Source organism: Mustela lutreola, chromosome 2 (genome assembly GCF_030435805.1).
Source record: "Mustela lutreola isolate mMusLut2 chromosome 2, mMusLut2.pri, whole genome shotgun sequence".
In the NCBI taxonomy this organism is placed as follows: domain Eukaryota; kingdom Metazoa; phylum Chordata; class Mammalia; order Carnivora; family Mustelidae; genus Mustela; species Mustela lutreola.
The window spans coordinates 78,611,796-78,636,175 of record NC_081291.1 but is presented as its reverse complement, the minus strand read 5'-3'; the positions used below and the strand labels follow the sequence as shown (position 1 = coordinate 78,636,175).

General features: G+C 38.9%; 1 protein-coding gene across 12 annotated transcripts in view; it reads left to right on the top strand.

Annotated features, from left to right (window-relative positions):
* Positions 1 to 24,380, top strand: part of RBMS3 (RNA binding motif single stranded interacting protein 3) — a 717,162-nt gene that overhangs the window by 275,830 nt on the left and 416,952 nt on the right. For all 12 annotated transcript variants that reach the window (XM_059162401.1, XM_059162402.1, XM_059162403.1 and 9 more), the window contains one exon: positions 19,390 to 19,481. In XM_059162401.1, coding sequence (XP_059018384.1) covers positions 19,390 to 19,481 — 92 coding nt within the window. The remainder of the gene's footprint in view (positions 1 to 19,389; positions 19,482 to 24,380) is intronic.

Below are 24,380 nucleotides of genomic sequence, written 5' to 3'. Positions count from 1 at the left end.
AAAGAAATTAAAAAATAAATAAATAAATAAATACACTTGTCTAGTGTGAGCCACCTTGGGGACTGTGTATCTCTTAACATTAGCACTGTCCAGTGGAGCCTGAAGAGCACTTGGCACAGGGACTATTCAGAGATTGGGAAACCTGATAGAGATTGCATGAGATTATGTCGGAGATCTCCATTTTCCTGTAATTTTATAAGGATAGTAGGTGCAGACCAGACCTCATGAATGGCTTGTTGCAGACCAGAGTGTCTCAGTCTTTAATGTGGATACAATCATCTGGAGATCTTGTCTGACTGAGTAGATGCACAGTGAGTAAGAGATTCTTTTTCTTTTGTTTCTGATTTTTGTTTTTTGTTAAGATTTATTCATTTATTTGAGAGGAAGAGAGAGAGAGAGAGAGAGAGAGAGAGAAGAAGAGCATGAGCAGGGGAAGAGGTAGAAAGAGAGGGAACAAGAAAATCTCCAGCAAACCCCCTGCTGAGTGCAGAGTCTAGTGCGGGGATCGATCTCACCACCCTGAGATCATGACCTGAGCCAAAAACAAGAGTCAACTGCTCAACCAACTGAGCCACCCAAGCACCCCACAGTGGGTGAGAGATTCTGAATTTCTGCAAAGTCTCAAGTGATGCCATTGTTGCTGGTTCACAGACCAGATAGAGAGTAATAAAGTAGAAAACCTCTCTGAGGAGGCCCCTCTGATCTCTGATTACAGGGCCATTTCTCTAGGGATCCAGGTCCTGACCTTAGTTAGGACATTGTACTTAACCAATGGTCATAGTTCTCTAAGCAGTGTCTTAACCAGCATATCCTAGGATCATTGAGATCCCATTGTCTTTAGTCAACTAAGACTCATCAAACACGTCTTCCCTATAAGAGAGAAGATCTGAGCTGCAAGCCATAGGTCACCAGCTATGAAAGGGACACAGAAGAGCTGGTACCATCAGCTCACATACCAGTTTCCATACTATAGTAAAATTTCCTTGGGGAAGACATATCTTTCATTGTTGAGTAAAAAGAAAAACAACAACAACAACAAAAACAAACAAACAAACAAACAAAACACCTCACTTTCAACTTCTAAATAAATGCACAGTCATGAGTATAATGACATGACTATTGAAATTCTTGGCATCCTTTCTGAATCACAGATCTGAAATTGTGTCTCAAGGTCCCAATATAGTTCCAAAATTCCTTTGAGATGGGTCCAACCTAATTGCAAGGAGAAGGAAAATGGGCCTCCATTTTCCTGTATTTCAGGAGGGCATTATTTGAATTTGATTTAACTGGCTTCTGAGATCTTTGGTTTGCATGCATTAAGGTCTTTGAAGTATCTTTCAAAGAAACAAAAAATTCAGAAAAAATTACTCCCTAAGTCTACGAGGCTTTAAGAGTATTGCTTATTCCTACTTTATTAATTTTGAAAATCTTTCAAAATGTTGGAATAAAATCAGTTTTGCAAATCAGTTGGCTAAGTCATAATGTAGAACTCAGAAATCTTTAAGGAAGAGCTAGGCAATTGGATGTTGAAAATAATATATTAATAAGATTATAGTGATCCATATTTATCGATCAGGAAAGGTAACCACATGTCTTATTAAGAGAAAAAAAGCGGATTATAAAACTGCATAATATGATATTATTTGGGTTAAAAATAAAAGAAAAAAATGAACAGTTTGTTTATTTTTGAGCCATGGCGTCATGCTTAATTTCCCTCCATATTGACTGAAATTTCTTCAATAAAATTGTATAACTTTTAAAATTAGAAGAAAACAACACTACTATTCATTTTTAGGGATAAAATAGCTGGGGAGCCATTTATAAAATTTTTACTACAGTGATTTTCATTTCATGTTTTTTGATAGTAGGAATTTTTTTTTAAGATTTTATTTATTTATGAGAGAGAGAGAGAATGTACACGAGCAGGGACAGGGACAGAAGGAGAGGGAGAAGCAGACTCCCCGCTGAGCAGGGAGCTCACCACAGGGTTTGATCCCAGGACCCTAGGATCATGACCTGAACCAAAGGCAGACAACCAACTGAGCCACGCAGGTACCCCTGATAGCAGGAATAATTTTTATCACTTTATAATCCCCTAAGTGCTTCCAATGCATATAACAGTAGAGCACAAAATTGACTTTTGGTTGCTTTTTCAAATTAGAACATCAGAAAGAAACATAGGAGAGTTTCTTGGGAAAATGAACCATAGCACTAAGGTCTAGGTAGAAAGGAACTTAACATTTATTTCATTGAATACGGTTTTGTTGGTTTGCTTTTTATTTTTTATTTTTATTTATTTATTTTTTTACCCTATGCATTTTCTTACTCTCAGTTACCTACATGTATACATAATTACAGAACTAGAATCATATTTGTTATATCAGGTAGGATGAAAAGAAGTCATTGGGGTCTAGTAGGATTAAAAAACACCATTTTTCATAATGCTAGGGACAGTATTTATGGACATTTACTTAAAATATTTGGAATAAGGCCTATAAACACACGACTGAAGACTCCACCTGGTAAAATACGGGTTTAAAATAGAAAATGCATGACTTTCGTTAAACAGAAGCTTCCTGAGGGTTTCAAAGTGAATTTTGTCGGTTTAGAAGGAGGAAATCATGCATGGAAACTTTCCCAGGAAATTCAAAAGTTTAAAGGAATGCCAGGCTTTGTGCAGAAATTTAGATGAGGTGACAACAAAGTGGAGGGAATATCTAGAATGTAAAATGTAGCCAAAACAGAGACCCACAGATAACATGTCCTTCTTAAAAAGAGTCGACCTGTATGTAGGATTTCCCTCCTCTTCCTTCCTTTTTGCACTGAGCTACTTAATACACTCCTCTGCGTGGTTGCCTAGTTCTGCTAAAATATCCATCCTCTTAAGATGAGTGGCCATGGGTTAGGGGCTGTTTCTACTCTAGAAAGATGTGAAAGACTACACACGTGCTTCCTAGGCCATTAGCTGGAGCCATTGAGTGTGCCTGTGCATTAAAGCACCTGGGAGCTGGGAGATGAGGACATGGGACTGTCCTTCCATGGCTTCTCACACATTGAGACCATCATCTCTGCTCTTCTGATAGAGGAATAGTAGAGTTCCACAAGTCTGTAAGACCAGAGCAAGGAGAGGGAGGGCAGGATGGGTACTCAGGAATGAAATCATAACTAGTTTTGCCTACCCTACTGTGCACTGGGATTGTAGAGCTATAATTAGAGTGTTCAGTTACAGCTTGCTTCCATCATAGTTACAAACTCAATGGAATTTTTTTATCAGTACCCTGGCTGGCTCCTGCAGCCACACAGCACTACACGTTTGTACCTCCCACTGCTGTGGATGGCAGAGACACATTAGGATCAAAGGTTCACACAAGACATATATTTTCTTTGTATCCTTGAACACTGCCTGTTAGCAAAGGAAAGCTTTGCAAGATGATTCGCAGAGGCTAATCTGCCCATTTACAGCCAAGCAGACTGCTCCCTTAATCTCTGTGATATTATAATAAAGTAATGGTTGGTCTAGTCGAAGACCTTGGCAAATCAGTGAGTTTCTTTAATCGTAATAAAGAATAGTGATCTCTCTAAGCCTATAAATGATGATCCTGATCTTAATTTTGACTTTATTCAGTATAAAGAAGCAATTTCTCTCATTTAAAAATCAATTGAACGGGGTGAGTAGGGAAGCGAGTTTTGGGATTTGAATTTGTGTTTGGTTTAATAAGACTTTCTGTGCAACATAAATGGGATGAGATAGTGTCCCATTTTCAAGTGGCATACTACTAAGTACTTTGCTCCCTAACTTTGTCTGTCTTTGTAATTGTTCTGTTCTGCCGGGAAATGCCATATGGGACCTAATTTCTTTTCCTGGTGCTCCCTTTTGTCATTTGTGCAAAATGTATTGACTTTTTCCCCACCTGGAAGAAATACTTACCATGTTGGAATACTGGGATTTTCCTTCCACTTTTTATGTGGTGCTGATTCTTCTCCATACTTTGTGTTTAACTTAATTCATTTCTGCTATGCACAAAAACTGGCAAACAGAGAGAGAGAATAATACATGCATACATAAATTTAGAAAATTGGATAATTTTACCATCAAGCCACACACAAAACGAGTTAGGGCATGTTGAATCAGGCATTCAGCTTTGATGAGCAGAACTGTATACATAAAATCATGTGTACTATATTGATGGAAAACATGGCATTTTGCATATGCTCACCTATTATAACCCCCTATGTGTCAGGAGACTCTCTATTGGATGCCTGGGTGGCTCAGTTGGTTAGGCGCCTGCTTTTGGTTCAGTTCACGATCCTGGAGTCTCGAAATCAAGTCCCAGTCAGGCTCTCATTCTCCTTCTCCCACTCCCCCTGCTTGTGTGCTCTTTCTCTCTCTCTCTCTCTCTCTCAAACACATAAATGAAATGTTTAAAAAAAAAGACTGTATTGTATTTAAATTTCCTTATCTACCCTGCTAGACCATTAGCTGCCTGACGGAAGGGACTATAATAGAGTGTCCTAGTTTTCCCTGTAGCATCTAGCAAGGTATCTTTCTTGCACATAGTAGATGTTCAGTAAATGAAATAATAGGAAAGTCATATTATGATTTAAAAGCATTCCTCCTTGGGGCACCTGGATGGCTCAGTGGGTTAGGCCTCTGCCTTTGGCTCAGGTCGTGATCTCAGGGTCCTGAGATCAAGCCCCGCATCAGGCTCTCTGTTAGGCAGGGAGCCTGCTTCCCCCTCTCTCTCTGCCTGCTTCTCTGCCTATTTGTGATCTCTCTCTGTCAAATAAATAAGTAAAATCTTTTAAATTTTTTAAATCTTTTAAATTTAAAATCTTTTAAATTAAAAAATAGAAAATAAAAGTGTTCCTCCAAACAGTTAAAACCTCCCAAAACTGATGTCTCATTTTAGTGTTTCTGGCACTAGAATATCAAAATGTTTGGGTAATTAAATTCAAACAACAGGGGAATCTAGTGAAGTAATCTGTTTACCGTATCTAGGAAATTGTTACCCTTCTTATTTACCTCTATTTGCTGAGCATCTGAGGGCTGCAGCCCTTTGCAGAGAAAATACATATGCTTTTCTTTTTTTTTTTCTGGATAAAATCATTCCAAATCACTTTCTGAAGATGTTTCAAAGCATAAGTGATTTCAGATTTTAGTGGATTACATTTTAGTTCTCTCAAAATTAGCATTCTTATCTCTGGCTTTTGCATTTTACAGGATTTATCTTTTGCCTTTATTTTTCACACATCTAAATTATGCCATATGGCTCTTCTAGTTCCTCTGTAGTATACTTGCTTCATTATACTAATCACCGTGAACCTACTGAAGTCATGACTGGGGTTTCTGGTTAGCTTGGTTTTAGAAATATACAAACAGTGAAGAACTTATCAGTGTTACCCTGCAAACATCTTTTTTGATCACATAAGGCAGAGAATTAGGAAATGCAAAAATAAGAAAAAGACATTCAGCAATCACTCAACATTTTCGAGATGCAAGAGGAATTAGCTGAAATGTGGAGGCAAGGAGCCGCCTGGACTCCACCAGACCTGTAGGAAGTCTGCAAACCACTCCTCACTTCTGCCAAGTCACCTTCTGTCCCCGAAACTCTGGTTTTCAGCTCTGAGGTCAGAAGACAGCCACAGAATATCATTAAGCCTAAAAAGAAGGTGGGGGGATTGATGGGAGGGCAATCCTTAAACATCTTCAACTGTTCAATTTGAGTGGAACTTCAGTTGATGGTGTAATTCCCTGACAAAGTGTTCCCTTATTCTGTTTAAAAATCGCATTTGACTCACAGCTGGATCGTCTTTGAAAGGAGTTGGGTGTTACATCAAGCCATCTGTGTTTCAAGTGGGCTTTTACAACAGCCATTCTAAAAAGGAAGAGCAATGCAAATGTTGTGAGATTTAGTGTGCAGTTCACTCTGAGAGCAAGTGTCTCTCTGCTGACTAGATGCCACCACAAATCTGAACCAGGAGTTCTGGTTTTAATGTCTCCCTGCACCCCCTCCTCCTGCAGAAAGTACAATCCCAATGTTGGTCAATGAGAAATAGAAAATTTAAAAAGCAAGCACAACAGAGGAGTACCAAACAGGCTGGTGAAGATGGCAAAGAGACTTTTTAAAAAATTTTTTTATTTTTAAAATTTCTTTTCAGTGTACAAGAACTCATTGTTTATGGACCACACTCTGTGCTCCATGCAATACGTGCCCTCCACAATACCCACCATCAGGCTGGCCCAACTTCCCACCCCCCCATCCCTCCCCTTCAAAACCCTCAGATTGTTTTTCAGAGTCCACAGTCTCATGGTTCATCTCGCCGTCCAATGTCCCTCAGCTCCCTTCTCCTCTCCATCTCCCCATGTCCTCCGTGTTATTTCAGCAAAGAGACTTTTAATGAAATGCAAAGGGATTATCACACAGTGATCCAATTGAATGGCAAAGGTCGCACAGAAGTTGCCCACAGATGCAACCCGTTGGGGCCAATCCATTGTTTGTGGAACTCGGTTACACTTTTTAAGTGTGTATATGTCTATATATATATTTTTCTCTATAAAGTCACTGGGCTTGTGGCTCAATAAAAATAGAAAAATTTTAAATTAACAAGTTTAAGGTATTTCATGAAAACATTGATCATATCTGCCAATGGAATGAGTACATTTGGCGAATGACCTAATTAGCACAGAGTTGGATTTTTCTCAATACTCTGCTCCCCACTAATTGCAGAACTGCTGCGGCCTTCACCACTGACAAGGAAGAAAAACAAGGACTGGGGTGTGGAGAAAACAGTGACATTCCGGTTTAATTCATTTGAACCTGCTGCCAAGCTTAATTATGTAATTGAGGGAGTGAGGCTGGTGTGCGTCCAGCCACGTGGGCTGGGGTTTGCGACGGGTTCCATTCACCAGTGTTTTCTTGAATATTTTATCAGTGACCATAAAGCATTATTAGCTGGGGCTGAACTCATCTCCCTAGGCTACCCCTCTCCAGAGGTAGGTGCAGAGGTTCCTGTTCCTAGACTTGGTTCTTTGGCATTAAGGAAGCAAATTGAAACCAAATTGAAGTCATTGTATTTTGTAATAAATGCATCATTATTCTTTAGCAGCAGCTTTGCATCTCATTCTGTTCTCCTGGTTGCATGTAGTGCATACCGTCCCATAAAACTCAGAAATGCAATGTGCATTTCTACAGTCAGAGTGTTTTTCAGGGTTGCTTGAGACATTTTTTACCTCTGCACTTTCATTTGAATTAGTGAAACTGAATATGTATAGAAAACACAGAGCTCAATGAAATATTTCATATCTGGTGGCTTATTCTTTCTTTAGAACTTTGTGTCACGGGGTCTGAGCACCCCTGTTGCTGTGGAGCCTTCTGTAGAAGTGATATTTTGTACAGAGGCAACCTTCTCCTTGCTGGCCTGATGGCTCTAGAAATGCATTCTTCTCAGAGTTCGCCCATTCCCTCCCTGATTCAGAGAAAGCTCAGGTATTTCATTCCCTCACAGAGATTTCTTCTGTTTGGCATTGAAGTTCAGCCCTGGAGATCAGCGTTGTGATTTTGTAATATCTTGTGTAATGTGTGGGGGTGGAAGGAAACAGAGGCAGCCAGAGAAGGAGCCATGTTGGAACAGAAGCGGTCGTGAGGTCAGGGGCCGCCTGGCTGGATGGCAGCATGGTGGAGCCAGACGCGGACCCCTTGGCATTTGTATTGTTCTTTAGAGTCAAAATGTATTAATAGATGTTTTAATCAGTTAATTCCCATTCTAATCTGTGAAGTAAACATACTTTTAATTAATTTTGACAAATATTTATTAAGCACAGGTTATGTGTTAAGCACAGGCCCAGTAACCCAGTACATATGAATAAATAACACTCATTAACCAAGAGGGACCTTTTTTTCTTCTGCCTTCGAGTTGCAATGACCAAAGGGAAGGATCCCTCTTTCAGTAAGGGCAGCCCTGCATATGTGTTCCAGATTCTCTCACCCCTCCACTTTTCAGGAACATTATTCTATAAATTATCTCCTTGCCCTCATGAAGTTTTGATCTCTTGCTTTCTGCTTTCTGTCCCTATCTGTAATTACCAAGAACAATCCCATAATGGGTGCAAGAAGTAAGCATTTGTTGAATAACTTGAATGAATCTTCTGTATTTTCCTGGCTTCCTACTGAAATCAGCTGAGGAACACACATGTATACATGTACACTTGCACACACGTGGGTATGTACTTGCGTGTAAACACCTGGGCCACATTACTAAAGATATTGATTTACTTTCCTGGAGGTGAGAAACGTACACTGGTATTTTTTTTTAAGCTCCCAAAGTGATTCTAGTGTATAACTAAGATTAAAAACCATGATATCTCCTATCTTAAAACAAACGAAAACAACTCTTTTGGCCTCATACCATCTCTGTAGTGGACCTGTCTCGTAATTCTCCTTCCCACCAAGATAACAGCAAGGAGGCCTGTGAACACTCTCTCAACCTCCTTCTCTTTCTCTCACTCTTCAACCAGTCAAGCAGGCTTCACTCCCCACTATTTGCCTGAAGCAAATCATGATCATGATACCTATATTCCTAAGCACACTGGACATTTGCAAGCTCTCATCTTATTCTCATTGTCTGTGGCATGTGACGGTGGATTTCTCTCCCTTTCTTGGAACACTTTCTTTCCTTGGCTTTGAGACATCCTATTCCCCTTTCAGTCCCTCCTTCCTCTCTGATTCTCCTGCAGCCTCCTTTGCAATCTCCTGTTATTACCTGTCACCTAAATGCTGAAGCTGTTCAAGCTCCAAACGTGGGCCCTTGGTTTCTACTTACACTAGGCATTTTTGTCTGTTACCATCTCTGTAAATCACATCTTTATGCTGTTGACCTCCTACTTTATATTTCCAATCCTAGCCTCTTTTCTGAGCACCAGCCTAGTATATCCAACTGCTCCTTGACATTTTTACTTAGATGTCTCGCAGGCATTTCTGACTCAACCAATATTTTAATTTTCCCTCTCCTCGGTTAGATCCTCCTCCAGGCTCCCCACTTCAGTAAATCACATCTTCACCCACCCATTGGCTTCTGCTGAAAAATCAGTAGTAAGCCTTGTCGTCTGTATCTCCCTTACTTCCCAAGCCAGTCAATCTATCATCAAGTCCTGCTAATTCTGCCTCCAAAATATAATTCAAATCATCCACTTTATCCCCTCCATTTTATCGCCGGCCACCATTTGTCTGGATTGCTTTAATAGCCCCTAAATCTTGTCCTGATTCTGCTTATGCAGCCCAGCTTCTCCACAACCATTCAATCTTCAGCAGAAACCTGTTGGAGGGATATTTTAAGAAATGCAAATCATTTCTTGCTACTGCTTCCTTAACTTTCAATGGTGAGCAATCCATTGTTAGATTCCATATTATATGCATTTGTTTTCTTTCAAGGGCCCAATTGTAGATTCATTGGTATGGTTATTTGTTTCATGTCCATCTCTCATCTCAACTCTAAAAACACATAAGAGTGGGAGGTGGAACCATTCTCTTCTTTTTTAAGATTTTATTTGTTTGAGAGAGAGAGAGAGAGCAAGAGAGAGCATAAGCAGGGAGGAGAGGAAGAAGCAATCTCCCTATGAGGAGGGAGCTGGATGTGGGACTCGATCCCAGGACCCTGAGATCATGACCTGAGCCGAAAGCAGATGCTTAACCAATTGAGTCACCCAGGCGCCCCAGGATTACTCTTTTTAACGCCTATATACCATGTGCCTGGCAAAGTGTCTTAAATAGAATTTCATTACTCAATGAAAGAATGAGCATGTTAATGGATGAAGATAATTGACCAAAGCATGAGGCAGGAGGGGGTGCCTTGTCCAACCTCACTTACCCAGCTCTACTGAGAATTCAACCAGACTGAATGAACTGCATTGAATCTGTTTGTGGGACTGTTTTATTCGATGCCCTGACTTCAGAATAAAGGGATTTCTGAGAACTGTGCCTGTTGGCTTCAGGAGCTACAGACAGAAGTTTGCAAAGTAGGCTTATAAAGTAGTTCGTTGTGTGATGCATTTGGAAAGAGCTTATGAGGACTTCGCTTCAAATCCTGAACTCACCAATTAAGCAGCTTGCAGTTTAGGGGTTAGTTGTGCCACCTTGCTTCAGCCTCTGTTTCTTCCTGTATCCATGAATGGGCACAAGGCCAGTAAGACCTGATGTCATTGTTTCCCCAGTGATCAACATGTCAACCACCCAGCATATAGTACATGGTACAAAGGAGATAACATCTACATTTTAGTTTTACTTTCTGTTCCCCCGACTCTACTTCTTGATTTATTTTGTTCTTTTTCTCCATTCTCGTTTTGCTTTTATTTCCCCTATTTGACTCATCTTAGTGGGTGGTAATACTCCTATTACTCACATAGGTTGAATTTTGTGGCAAGAGAAGAGTTAGCAGGACTTACAGAGGAGGCTTCCGTTTGGAAGAGAAACACAAACCTCATAGCTTCTCTGCCCAGCTTTTCAAGAGCACTTTGTGGTACACTGCTGTGTAACAAGTTCATTTTAGGATAACATGCTGGGAGGGAGGAAAAGAAGAAGGGATTCGAAGGGAGAAAATTAGAAAGTTAATTAAAAGAAACAACTTGGTAATTGAATTCCCTCGCTCTCTTCTTTGGTTATGGGAGTGGGTCATAGAGCATGGTTAGTAAGTTTGCTTTGGTAGCTCACCTCCAAACTTCTGAGGAACAAGTGTGAGAGCGCAGAGTAGATCCCTGACGGACAGATGAGGAAAGGGCATATATGATGGGCCTTTTATACATGCCATGCCAAGCTGCCCTTGTACTCATGCTTGAGCTTTTTTATTTTGAAATATAATTGGCAGCTGACATTAGAGTGAGACTAAGCCCAAGACTAAGCTCATCTAATTTATGGGCATGCAGAATCCCCTTTCCACCAATTCTGCTTCCTTGATTCTAGCTTTTTTTGTAGACTTATTCTGTATACACACTCACACAGGCAGCAAGGGCAGAGAACAGTATAGGCAACACTGGTGACTTCTTCAGATTACACTCAAGTAACAAGTGACATGGGTCTATTTTTGTTATTTTTAAAAGAAGTTTTGGGTATTTATTTAATTACTCTAGCACATATAACTTAAGAGTTAACATAATTTATCTAAGACATTATCACCAAGTGAGATGAGGTCCTGTGGTGCACTAACAGGAGCTTAGGTATGAATGAGAACTAGTTTCAGACTGTAACTCTCATTCACAACATTTATTCATTCACCCAGTTGATGTGCATCTGTATATCAGATGTGTACTGCGTTCCAGGCCCCGTGGAGGTTGTTGGTGATAACTCTGAGTTCTATCAAGGCTTTTATTAACATCAGCTTTTTTTCCCCCATCCCTCACCTCATCACAGAGAAGTTTTATTCAACTGGCCCATATTTACCCCACAAATGCTCTTTCTTCAGCACAAAAGCTAGAATAAACTCCCTAGAATTACTCAAATCAGGGGTCAGCACCTGCTCTGGCTCACATCTCCTCAAACTTGAATAGGCATTTGAATCTCCTAGGGATCATCCAGAAATGCACATTTCCAACTCAATACACTTAGGATTCTGCATTTCTCACAAGCTCCCAAATGGTTAAGCTGCTTCTGATCCCTGGAGTCTGATGCCCCATCTTCATTGACTCATTCTTTCCTACACAGGGGAATTGCAAATAACCAAGGACTAAGGAGCAGGCATGATTTGACCCATTGCTTATATAAGGGATCACCGTTATTAGGTCTTTCTTTTTTTAATTAACATATAATGCATTATTTGTTTCAGGGTACAGTTCTGTGATTCATCATTCTTACACAATTCACAGCACTCACCATAGCACATACCCTCCCCAGTGTCCTTCATCCCACCACCCCATCCCTCCCACCTCTCACCATTCCAGCAACCCTCAGTTTGTTTGCAGGACCAAGAGTCTCTTAAGCTTATCTCCCTCTTTGGTTTTGCTTTGTTTTATTTTTCTTTCCCTTTCCTCATGATCCTCTGTCTTGTTCTTCAAATTCCTCAAAACAGAGAGATCATATGATAATTGTCCCTCTCTCACTGACTTATTTTGCTTAGGATAATACCCTCTAGTTCCATCCATGTCATTGCAAATGGCAGGATTTCATCTTTTGATAGCTGCATAATATTCCATTACACACACACACAAACACACTACATCTTCTTTATCCATTCATCTGTCGATGGACATCTAGACTTTATCTATAGTTTGGCTATTGTGGCCATTGCTGCTATAAACATTGGGGTATATGTGCCCCTTCAGATCACTACATTTGTATCTTTGGGGCAAATAAATACCCAGTAGTGCAATTTCTGGGTCCTAGGGTTGCTCTATTTTCAACTTTTTGCGGAACCTCCATGCTGTTTTCCAGAGTGACTGTACCGGCTTGCATTCCCACCAAGAGTGTAGGAGGGTTCCCCTTTCTCTGCATCCTTGCCAACACCTGTTGTTTACTGACTTTTTTTTAGCCATTCTGACTGGTGTGAAGTGGTACCTCACTGTGGATTTGATTTGTATTTCCCTGATGCCTAGTGATGTTGAGCACTTTTTCATGTGTCCATTGGCCATTTGGATGTCTTCTCTGCAGAAATGTCTGTTCATGTATTCTGCCCATTTCTTTTTTTTTTTAAATTTTTTATTTTTTATAAACATATATTTTTATCCCCAGGGGTACAGGTCTGTGAATCACCAGGTTTACAAACTTCACAGCACTCACCAAAGCACATACCCTCCCCAATGTCCAAAATCCAACCCCCTTCTCCCAAACCCCCTCCCCCCAGCAACCCTCAGTTTGTTTTGTGAGATTAAGAGTCACTTATGGTTTGTCTCCCTCCCAATCCCATCTTGTTTCATTGATTCTTCTCCTACCCACTTAAGCCCCCATGTTGCATCACCACTTCCTCATATCAGGGAGATCATATGATAGTTGTCTTTCTCTGCTTGACTTATTTCGCTAAGCATGATACGTTCTAGTTCCATCCATGTTGTCGCAAATGGCAAGATTTCATTTCTTTTGATGGCTGCATAGTATTCCATTGTGTATATATACCACATCTTCTTGATCCATTCATCTGTTGATGGACATCTAGGTTCTTTCCATAGTTTGGCTATTGTGGACATTGCTGCTATAAACATTCGGGTGCACGTGCCCCTTTGGATCACTACGTTTGTATCTTTAGGGTAAATACCCAATAGTGCAATTGCTGGGTCATAGGGCAGTTCTATTTTCAACATTTTGAGGAACCTCCATGCTATTTTCCAGAGTGGCTGCACCAGCTTGCATTCCCACCAACAGTGTAGGAGGGTTCCCCTTTCTCCACATCCTCGCCAGCATCTGTCATTTCCTGACTTGTTGATTTTAGCCATTCTGACTGGTGTGAGGTGATATCTCATTGTGGTTTTGATTTGTATTTCCCTGATGCCGAGTGATATGGAGCACTTTTTCATGTGTCTGTTGGCCATCTGGATGTCTTCTTTGCAGAAATGTCTGTTCATGTCCTCTGCCCATTTCTTGATTGGATTATTTGTTCTTTGGGTGTTGAGTCTGACAGGTTTTTTATAGATTCTGAATACTAGCCCTTTGTCTGATATGTCATTTGCAAATATCTTCTATTCTGTCGGCTGTCTTTTGTTTTTGTTTTTTTTACTATTTCCTTTGCTGTGCAAAAAATTTTCATCTTGATGGCGTCCCAGTAGTTCATTTTTGTCCTTGCTTCCATTGCCTTTGGAGATGTTTCTAGGAAGAAGCTGCCATGGCTGAGGTCGAAGTGGTTGCTGCCTGTGTTCTCCTCAAGGATTTTGATAGATTCCTGTTTCATATTGAGGTCTTTTATCCAGTTTGAGTCTATTTTTGTGCATGGTGCAAGGAAATCATCCAGTTTCATTCTTCTGCATGTGGCGGTCCAATTTTCCCAACACAGTTTGTGGAAGAGACTTTTTTCCATTGGACATTCTTTCCTGCTTTGTTAAAGATTAGTTGACCATGAAGTTGAGGGTCCATTTCTGGACTCTACTCTGTTCCAATGATCTATGTGTCTGTTTGTCTTGATGATAACAGATTTGTAATAGAGCTTCAAGTCCGGAATTGTGATGCCACCGGATGTGCTTTTCTTTTGCAACATTCCTCTGGCTATGTGGGATCTTTTCTGGTTCCATATAAATTTTAGAATTATTTGTTCCATTTCCTTGAAAAAAGTTTATGGGATTTTGATAGGGATTGCAGTAAATGTATAGATTGCTTTAGGTAGCATAGGCATTTTCACAATATTTGTTCTTCCAATCCATGAGCATGGAATGTTTTTCCATTTCTTTGTGTCTTCCTCAATTCCTTTCATGAGTACTTTATAGTTTTCTGAGTACAGATTCTTTGGATCTTTGGTTAGATTTATTCCTAGCTATCTTAAGGTTTGGGGTGCAATTGTAAATGGTATTGACTCCTTAATTTCTCTTTCTTCTGTCTTGTTGGTGTATATAAATGCAACTGATTTCTGTGCATTGATTTTATATCCTGACACTTTACTGAATTCCTATATCAGTTCTAGCAGTTTTGGAGTGGAGTCTTTTGGGTTTTCCAGTTAAAGTATTCATATCATCTGCAAGGAGTGAGTGTTTGACTTCTTTGGTGATTTGGATGCCTTTAACTTCTTTTTTGTTGTCTGATTGCTGAGGCTAGGACTTCTAGTACTATGTTGAGTAAGAGTGATGATAGTGGATAGCCCTGCCATGTTCCTGACTTTAAGGGAAAAGCTCTCAGTTTTTCCCCACTGAGAATATTTGCTGTGGGTTTTTCATAGATGGCTTTTATGATATTGAGGTATATACCCTCTATCCCTATACTGTGAGAGTTTTGATCAAGAAAGGATGCTGTACTTTGTCAAATGCTTTTTCTGCATCTATTGAGAATATCATATGGTTCTTGTTCTTTTATTAATGTATTATATCATATGATTGATTTGAGGATGTTGAACCAAACTTGTGGCCCAGGAATAAATCTGACTTGGTCGTGGTGAATAATCCCTTTAATGTACTATTGGATCCTATTGGCTAGTATTTTGGTGAGAATTTTTGCACCTGTGTTTATCAGGGATATTGGTCTGTAATTTTGATGGGGTCTTTGCCTGGTTTTGGGATCAAGGTAATGTTAGCCTCATAAAATGAGTTTGGAAGTTTCCTTCCATTTCTATTTTTTGGGGACAGTTTCAGGGGAATAAGTATTAGTTTTTCTTTAAACATTTGGTAGAATTCCTCTGGGAAGCCGTCTGGCCCTGGGCTCTTGTTTGTTGGGAGATTTTTGATGACTGCTTCAATCTCCTTACTGGTTATGGGTATGTCCAGGTTTTCTATTTCTTCCTCGTTCAGTTTTGGTAGTTTACATTTCTCTAGGAATGCATCTGTTTCTTCCAGATTGTCTGGAATTTTCTGGTGTATAGCTGTTCATGTATTTGAGTTTGTCCTAACTTTCCTCTTGTCCTTGAGTTCAAGTTTCAAAGCACTGTGGTTTGAAAATACACAGGGAATGATCCCAACCTTTTGGTACCAGTTGAGAACTGATTTGTTACCCAGGATATGATCTATTCTGGAGAATGTTCCATGCATACTAGAGAAGAACCTGCATTCTGTTGGTTTGGGTTAGAAGGCTTTGAATATACCTGTGATGTCCATCTGGTCTAGTGTGTCATTTAAAGCTTTTATTTCCTTGTTGATCTTTTGCTTAGATGATCTGTCCATTTTAGTGAATGGAGTGTCAAGGTCTGCTAATATTATTGTATTATTGTCAATGTGTTTCTTTGATTTTGTTTTTAATTGGCTTAGATAATTGGCTGCTCCCATGTTAGGGGCATAGATATTTAAAATTGTTAGATCTTCTTGTTGGACAGACACTTTAAGTATGATATAGTGTCCTTCCACATCTCATATTATAATCTTTGGTTTAAAATCTAATTTTTCTGATATAAGGATTATTACCTCAGCTTTCTTTTGATGTCCATTAGAATGTTAAATGCTTTTCCCCCCTTATTTGAAATTTGGAGATGTCTTTGGCTCTAAGATTAGTCTCTTGCACACAGTATATTAATGGGTTTTGTTTTTTCTTATCCATTCTGATACCTTGTGTCTTTTGATTGGGACATTTAGCCCATTTACATTCAGGGTAATTTTTCAAAGATATGAACTTTTGCCATTGTATTGCCTGTAAGGTGACTGTTGACTGTATATTGTCTCTCTTCCTATATGTTGCTTTTAGGCTCTCTCTTTGCTTGGAGGACCCCTTTCAATATTTCCTGTAGGGCTGTTTTGGTATTTGCAAATTCTTTTAGTTTTTGTCTCTCCTTTAGCTTTTTGTCTCTCCTTCTATTTTCAATGACAACCAAGCTGGATATAGTATTCTTGGCTGCATATTTTTCTCGTTTAGTGCTCTGAATATATCATGCCAGTACTTTCTGGCCTGCCAGATCTCTGTGGATAGGTCTGCTGTCAGCCTAATATTTCTACCATTGTATGTCACAGACTTCTTGTCCCAAGCTTCTTTCTTAATTTTCTCTTTGTCACTGAGACTTGTAAGTTTTACTATTAGATGATGGGGTGTTAACCTTATTTTTATTGATTTTGAGGGGAGTTCTCTGTGCCTCCTGGATTTTGATGCTTATTACCTTTGCCAAATTAGGGAAATTCTCTACTATAATTTGCTCCAATATACCTTCTGTCCCTCTCTCTCTGTCGTCTTCTTCTTCTGAGATTCTAATTATTCTAATAGTTTTTTGTGTTATGGTATCACTTATTTCTTGAATTCTCCCCTCCTGGTCCAGTAGTTATTTGTCTCTCTTTTGCTCAGCTTCTTTACTCTCCATCATTTGATCTTCTATAACACCAATTCTCTCTTCTGCCTCATTCATCCTAGCAATAAGAGCTTCCATTTTTTACTACATCTCATTTATAGTCTTTTAAAAATTTCAACTTAGTTAGATTTTAGTTCTTTTATTTCTCCACAAAGGGATTCTCTAGTATCCTCTATTTTTTTCAAGCCCAGCTAATATCTTTATAAGCATCATTCTGAACTCTAGTTCCAACATTTTACTAATGTCTGTATTGATTAGGTCCCTGGCAATTAGTACTGCCTCTTGCTCTTTTTTATTCCTTGAGGTGAGTTTTTCCATTTTGTCATTTTGTCCAGAGAAGAACAGATGAATGAGGGAACACAATGCTAAAAGGATAAATATACAGAAATATACACGCTAAATGAATTAGAAGAGACCTGCAACTGGGGGTAAGGGGGATGGAGGGGATGGGAGAAAGGGGGAAAAAAGAAGAAGAAGAAGAAAAAAATATGATCAGGCTGGTGAATAAAATAGAGCCATACACTAGATTTGGGGTATATTTTGGTCAGTTAGAAGAAACTGTCTCCCAAAATTTTAAAGAAATATATATATATATATATATATATATATATATACACACACACAAATAAGGGTAAATACAATGAAGGGATGGAATATGACTGCAAAGATGAAAATTTAAAAAAATATATTTTAAAAGGAATTGATAAAATAAGACATTGGTTGAAAAAAGAAAGAAAAAAATCAAGAAAAAAGGGGGCAGGGAGAATGCCATCAGGCAGGAGACTAGAATAAAGTTATATAGTAGATTTAGGGATATATTTTGCTCTGTTAGAAGAAACTGTATCCCAAACTTTTAAAGAAAGAAAAACTTCTATATATGCAAAAAATAAGATTAAGTACAATGAAGCGATAGAATATGAATGTAAAAATGAAGATTAAAAAAGAAATTTAAGAAAGTATTGATAACATAAGATGTTTAAAATATAAAAAAGGAAAAAAATTCAAAAAAAAATAAAAAAGAGAAAGAAAAAATTAAAGAAAATTTTAAAAATTGAACTTTGGAAGACTAAGGACCCTTGGGGAAAAAGCCATGAGTTCTATGTGTTGCTTTCCCTAGCTCTGGGGTTCTGCAGTTATCATTGATTGGTGAACTTGGTCTTGGCTCGATGCTGTAACTGATCTTCTAGGGGAGGCACCTGTTGCAGTGATTCTCAAATGTCTTTGCTGGAGGCATAATTGCACCACCCTTGCCGGGGGCCAGGCTAAGTAATCTGCTTGGGTTTGCTCTTGGGAGCTTTTGTTCCCTGAACGCTTTCCATACATCTTTGGAGGAGGAGAATGAAAATGGTGGCCTCCCAATCTCTGGCTTAGATGAGCCAAGAGCTCAGGGCCCTGCTCCCTCAGAGTTAAGCAGCCAATCCTTCCCATCACTCTGGTCTCTGGCTACATTCTGTACTATCTAGCTGGTGACCGATTATTTCTATCTCTGGTGCATGGCCCCTTTTGGAGTCTTTAAACCCAACAAATTCCTGTGGTGCACTCCCATGCCACTCCTCCCAGAGGAGGAAGGAGGGGTCTCCCTGGATCTACCACTTGTGGGGTCTCTGCTCAAAGAGCAGTGGCCGGACTGTGCCATGGATCACAGTTTAAGATAACCCGAACTGAGAGCCCCGTCCTTAGCTCTGCCTCTGCAGCCAGCTTTCCTGCTCCAATACCTTGGAACCCTGCCACACTCAGGCACCCCCAGTCTTTGTGTGACCTCATGGGTCCTGAGACCACACTGTCCCAGTGAGGATTCCACCCCCTGCTTAGCCACTGGAGAGACATCCCTCAGCAGAGGAAACTTCTGAAAGTTCCAATTTTGTGCTCCACTGTTCTACTGCTTGCTGGGAGCTGGGCCCTCCCCTGCAGTCTATCTTCCTGTATATTGCCTCGGATTCACTTCTCTGCATGCCCTACCTTCCAGAAAGTGGTTGCTTTTCTGTTTCTAGAATTGCTCATCTTCCCTTCGATTTCCTATTGAGTCGTTAGGTGTTCAGAATGGTTGATAACTATCTAGCTGAAGTCCTGGGACCTGATGATATTTAGGTCTCCTACTCCTCCACCATCTTGTTCCTCTAACATCAGTTTTTTTTTTTTTTTAAAGTTTTGAAAATTAACTTTAGACATAGACTTCTCTGTATTTTTCAGCATTTTGTGCTCCTCATTTTTTGTAGCAAATTCACCAAAGAAAGAAGATCCTGATTAAATAATATATTACCTTACTGATCAAATTAGCCCAAATCAGATCACTAACTGCATACCCAATCTCCAAAGCAATCTCCAGATAAATAAGAGAATTACAATTTTGTATTTAATGATATTGCAGTATCTTTCTTGACATGTTAAGGCCAATCAGTTGAGAACCTTCACAGTTATTCCAAGAGTTATGAATGCAAGTGTGACTGCAAACACCCCTTCCATTGGTAGGAGAGAGATGTGGTACTAACAAGCGCTTTTGTGTTTTCACAGGTTATGGTTTCGTAGATTTTGACAGTCCTGCAGCTGCACAGAAAGCAGTAGCATCTCTCAAGGCAAATGGCGTGCAGGCACAGATGGCCAAGGTAAGACTGGGGTTCAGATATTTTTTCTTTTGTGATCTTATATTTCTCCATTATTGTGAGCAGAATCAGAATTGGAGATTGCAATGATTTGGATTATATTTACTTGGTAGGGAAAACAAGAAACCTTCTAATAGCTTTGGCTTGGAAGAACCTGGCTGGTTTATTTCATTGTTTTCTGTGTATATTTCTGTGTATATTTATTAATAAGCTCTTTTGTTTTGGTGAACTCATTAGCGCTTTAAGGGCACTTGTGAAGCGCTCTGTTATGCCTGAAAAGAGTGTGTGTGTCTATGTGTATCTAGGGCTTTCACAAGTAAACTGTTTGGGAGTAGTCTGATTCTCAGCAAGTTTTCATTGGTAAACTGTGCTCCAAAACTGTTCACTCTCATGTTGGGGAGAGATGAAAGCTGAATAATGAGGTTGTGTGATTTATGCAGGAAAATGAGCTTAACCAAAAGTTGTACATTGTCTATATTGATAGAATTTCACTTTGGCCTTTACAGATAGTTTTACTAGGTGATAATCTCCTTGATATTAATTACTTCCAATACTCATTTGTTGTTATGCAGTACAAGTAGTTCAGAGCTTTCTATCTGAAGTCATAATGCATTTTTATATTAAAGAAAATAAATAAGAGCATTTTAAATAGTTTTGAATTTTGACTGCAGTGGTGGTTACAAGAATCTACACATGTGATAAAATGGTGTGGAACTATACATGCATATCAGTATCAACTTCCTGGTGTTTATATTTTACTATAATTACGTAAGATCCAAACTTTGAGGAAACTGGGTGAAGGGTACATGTGATCTCTTTATGCTAGCTTTGCAATGTGATATAAATGTATGATTAGTTTCAAATAAAAAGTCTAAGAAAAACGTTTATGGCATGTAGGTGCTTGATACATTTCTGCTTTAAATTAATGGTCATTTTGGATTTGACCACATGCAAATATATTTTTAAATAATTTTCTCATTACTCTTACTAAATTTGTTTGTCTCTGGATTCTCAAAAGTTAAGTATAAGAGCCAACAGATCTTGAAATTCAGACCTAATGCATTTGGGCCATCTTCATGTATACTCTTACCCTTAACTATTCCCCTAAGAACTGAGTGATATAGCAACCAAGTCATCAAACCTTCAGTCATTTGAATTTTGTTATGGTTGCAAACATTCCCTGACAATATTTTCCAATTTCAACCTGAGACAGCCAGAGGTGGGATGTTTGGTTTTCTTCATCTTCAGTGTCTTTTAGCAAGCTGATACCACTCATATCTGTTAATCTTTGGTTGTGGGTCACTTCCCACAAAGATTACTTCGGTGAACTCATTGCCCTTTATGATACATTGGTTGTTTTTCAAGGCTCTATATATTAGAATTTGAATTCTTTCAGCTATGTAATGCATTCCTCATCAAGACTGTGCCTGGAAGCTTTGAATTTGGTCATGAACTAAGAATGATGAAGTTAACATTTGTAATTAATAAGGAGATTACCTACATGTCTTGGTTTAAAGGTCACTTGGCAAAAGAGTCAAGTTACCTGGCAATTTAAGCAGGCATTATGCCCAGGAAACAAATGGTAAAACATAGTTGCTCAGTACATGCAAAATACAAAATTTGAAATTCGATTGAAAGACAACTGACAGGAAAATCATCATAAAAATGCTTATAAAAATTATTATTAGAATATCTTTGATTTATTTTATTGATGGACTAACAAGTTTTGGAAATTGCTAGGTTGTGGTAGTTTGAAAATCATGAATACAGAGTATGCAATCTCAACTGTTTCAAATGTTCTGAGAAAAAAATAATATATATGTAGTTTTACTTGTTGGGTTAAAATCACTATCATCTTGCACAACAGGCAAAGAAAGTTGGCATTGATTTTAAAACTACTGAGGAGCGATTATGACTCTTTTTTCTCTGTGTCTGAGCATTCTGGTACACAAGGAATCTCTGTCCATCTCACTCTCTCATACACACACATACACACACACACACTCACACAAGTAACATGTACACCAATCACTGACCTCTCACCTAAATAGGAGGTAATCAAAGGAAATATATTTAAAGAGCTTCTAAAAACTGTTATTCATTATACGCAGCATTTTTATCCTTAGCACATGCCCAGCATACACTGCACAATGTACAATGTAAGGAGATTCCAACTGAAATGTTTGCAGGCACTTAGTTTATTTCTGGAGTTGCTGAAAGATTTCTACCTTATCAGTTATGTTGTCTGTGGAGTAAATTCTTCTTCTTTTTCTTCTCACAGACTTTGAATCTAAAACCCAGAGCTTTAGGTCCACATCTGTGTACTTAGAAAACTTTCAGCAGTAAATAGCTCTGTAATTTAACTACCCAGAAGCAAATAAATAGCCTCCCTTTGACAATGAAATGGAACAAGCTTGACCACCTGTATTAGCAAATTTCTCACTGAGCTATTGGATTTCATGGCCTTTTTTTCCCCTTTTGTCCTGGTGATAACTATAATTTATTATCATATAAACCTGCAGTCTGCAGGGTGTGTGAAACTTGCACCGTATTTTTTGTCATTTAAGTATCTACTGAATCGCCTCCTGCATCCTTGTTCTTATCAATATCCTACAATTTAGGTCGTGGTGCTACATTTTAAAGACTCCAGGATTTTAAAGCAAAAATGCAACAAATAATCTGGGTTCTCAATAGCAACCAGGAATGAACATGAAGCTCTCCAAGGGAATCACTCTAGCTAACTTATTCCAGTGTGTGCATATGAAAAATTCAACTGATTTGTCAACTAAGAAGAATCAAACAATAAATCATCCAGTAAGTGGTAATTGATTAATAATGTATAACCATTAACACAGACTAAAATTTTCTGTATACTTGCTGTTCTGTCAAAAAGAGTTTTTAGGGATCAAAGGAAATGTTTCTTTGAGGAGAGCAGATTTAGAATATTTTAGTAATACATAGTGGTTAAGAGTGTAGGTTTGGAGAGAGAGAAACTTGGCCTTGAATTTCGGCTCTGATACCACCCGGATGTGTGGCCTTGGCTAAGTTATTTAAATATCTCTTAAGCTCTCTAATAATAATACTTGGGTAATGGGACTAAGGACGTCTGTCAGAATTAATTTAAAAAAATACATAAAGAATTTAGGATGGTGCTTAGTTATACCAAGAAGTAAATAAATGTTAATTATTCAATGAATGTTGTTATTCATTAAATTCAAAGTTGGTTACTGAAACTTCTATAAATTCTAACACTTGCTTTAAGTGGTGTGTCATTACAAAACAGTCTCTTGAGAAATATAATAAATAATATCAATAAACATTTTTATTACATGCTAAGTGTCAGGTACTGTGCTAGGTGTTAGAGAATCAAGTTGAAGAAAACCTCTCTTATTCTGAATCTTTATGTTTGGTCTGTCTCCTGGGATTGCTACTGGATTGCTCTGGATTAAGAATATTGGCTATTACGGTTCTTGCCAACCTCAAAGTATTGAGAAGAAAATCATTTGGCTGAGGAATGAGTCTCTATAAGCATAAAAAGAAAAGAGCTGAAGAGAAACCAGCTAAGAATAGCTTTACTTTGTAGGTGTTTTATTTTCTTATCAATAAGAAGGTCGTAGATAGGCAGCAAAGGGCAAATACTTTGGTACACCCTCAAGGATCAAGGCTTCTCTGCCATTCATTATGGATGGCTTTCATCTGTACGTTTATGTTGTTTCTAAAGCCTATATAGGATATCCCCATCTTAGCAGGAAAAACAAAAGGATAAAGGAATCTGAAGCTGAAGCTGAAGCTGATGGATTGTTCTGGCTGATTCTGTCCTTTTAAAAGGCTTTCCAGAGAGGTGCCCGGGTGGCTCAGCAGGTTAGGCATTTGCTTTCTGCTCAGGTCATGATCTCAGGGTCCTGGAATTGAGCAGCACATAGGGCTCTCTGCACAGTGGGGAGTCTGCTTTTCCCTCTCTACTGTTCTGCCTGCTTGTGCTCTCTTGCTCTTTCTATAAATAAATAAATAAACTCTTGAAAAAATAAAAATAATAATAATAATAAAATAAAAGCTTTTCCAGAATATTAACGTAGGCCCAACTATTTATATCATAATGGCCCAAACTGAGTCATATGGTTGCCCCCTTAGCTGCAAAAGAGTCTGGGATTATGCATAATTTAGCTTCCTCATCTCTAGTAGAGAAAATTAAGAATAGTTCATCTTTTTGGCTGTCCAACATCTATTACACCATTCCTCCCATTTATACATTTTGGGTGGCATGCGTTTATTCCTTCCCTAAAAGAACCTACCTTAGAGCCTCATCCTATAATCACATCTGGTGATATCATCATCCCTAACAGGCTCAGACATGGTTGCTCCTCATGGCTTAACACTCATTAGCTTAAAAGATGAGTTATCTGTCCCAACTCCCACAGTAAAGAACAACAGAGAAAAAGATAAGATACATGAAGTAAAGGAAAACCACCATTCAGGGACAGAGAGAATGGGAAATAAACAGAAGTAACCAGTTGCTAGCACACACCAAATCCTGGGGGCAGGAATAAATTCTAGCTTTGTCCGTGCAGTACACTCACTGATTAGCCAGTCATATAATCCCTGCTGCCATATAGAGAGGGCTTTCTTGTCCTTTTTTCCCCATGGCCACACTAAGGCCTCACTGAAAGACTATATAGCTTTAGAAACTGAGTTTTCCTGAACGGAAATTTGGAGCCTCTGGAATGGCTCTACATATTTTGTGTTAGCAATTATTACCAGCCATGCCCTGAGCTTTTTCAAGTTTAGCAGGCCTCTTTCTTACTTTCTGTCTGTCAATTCCAAACAAGTAAACAGAGTATATCTCTTTCTAGATGAAAAGTCCACAGGGAAGAAGCCACTGCCTCCTCAGGGCCCTTACAAAAA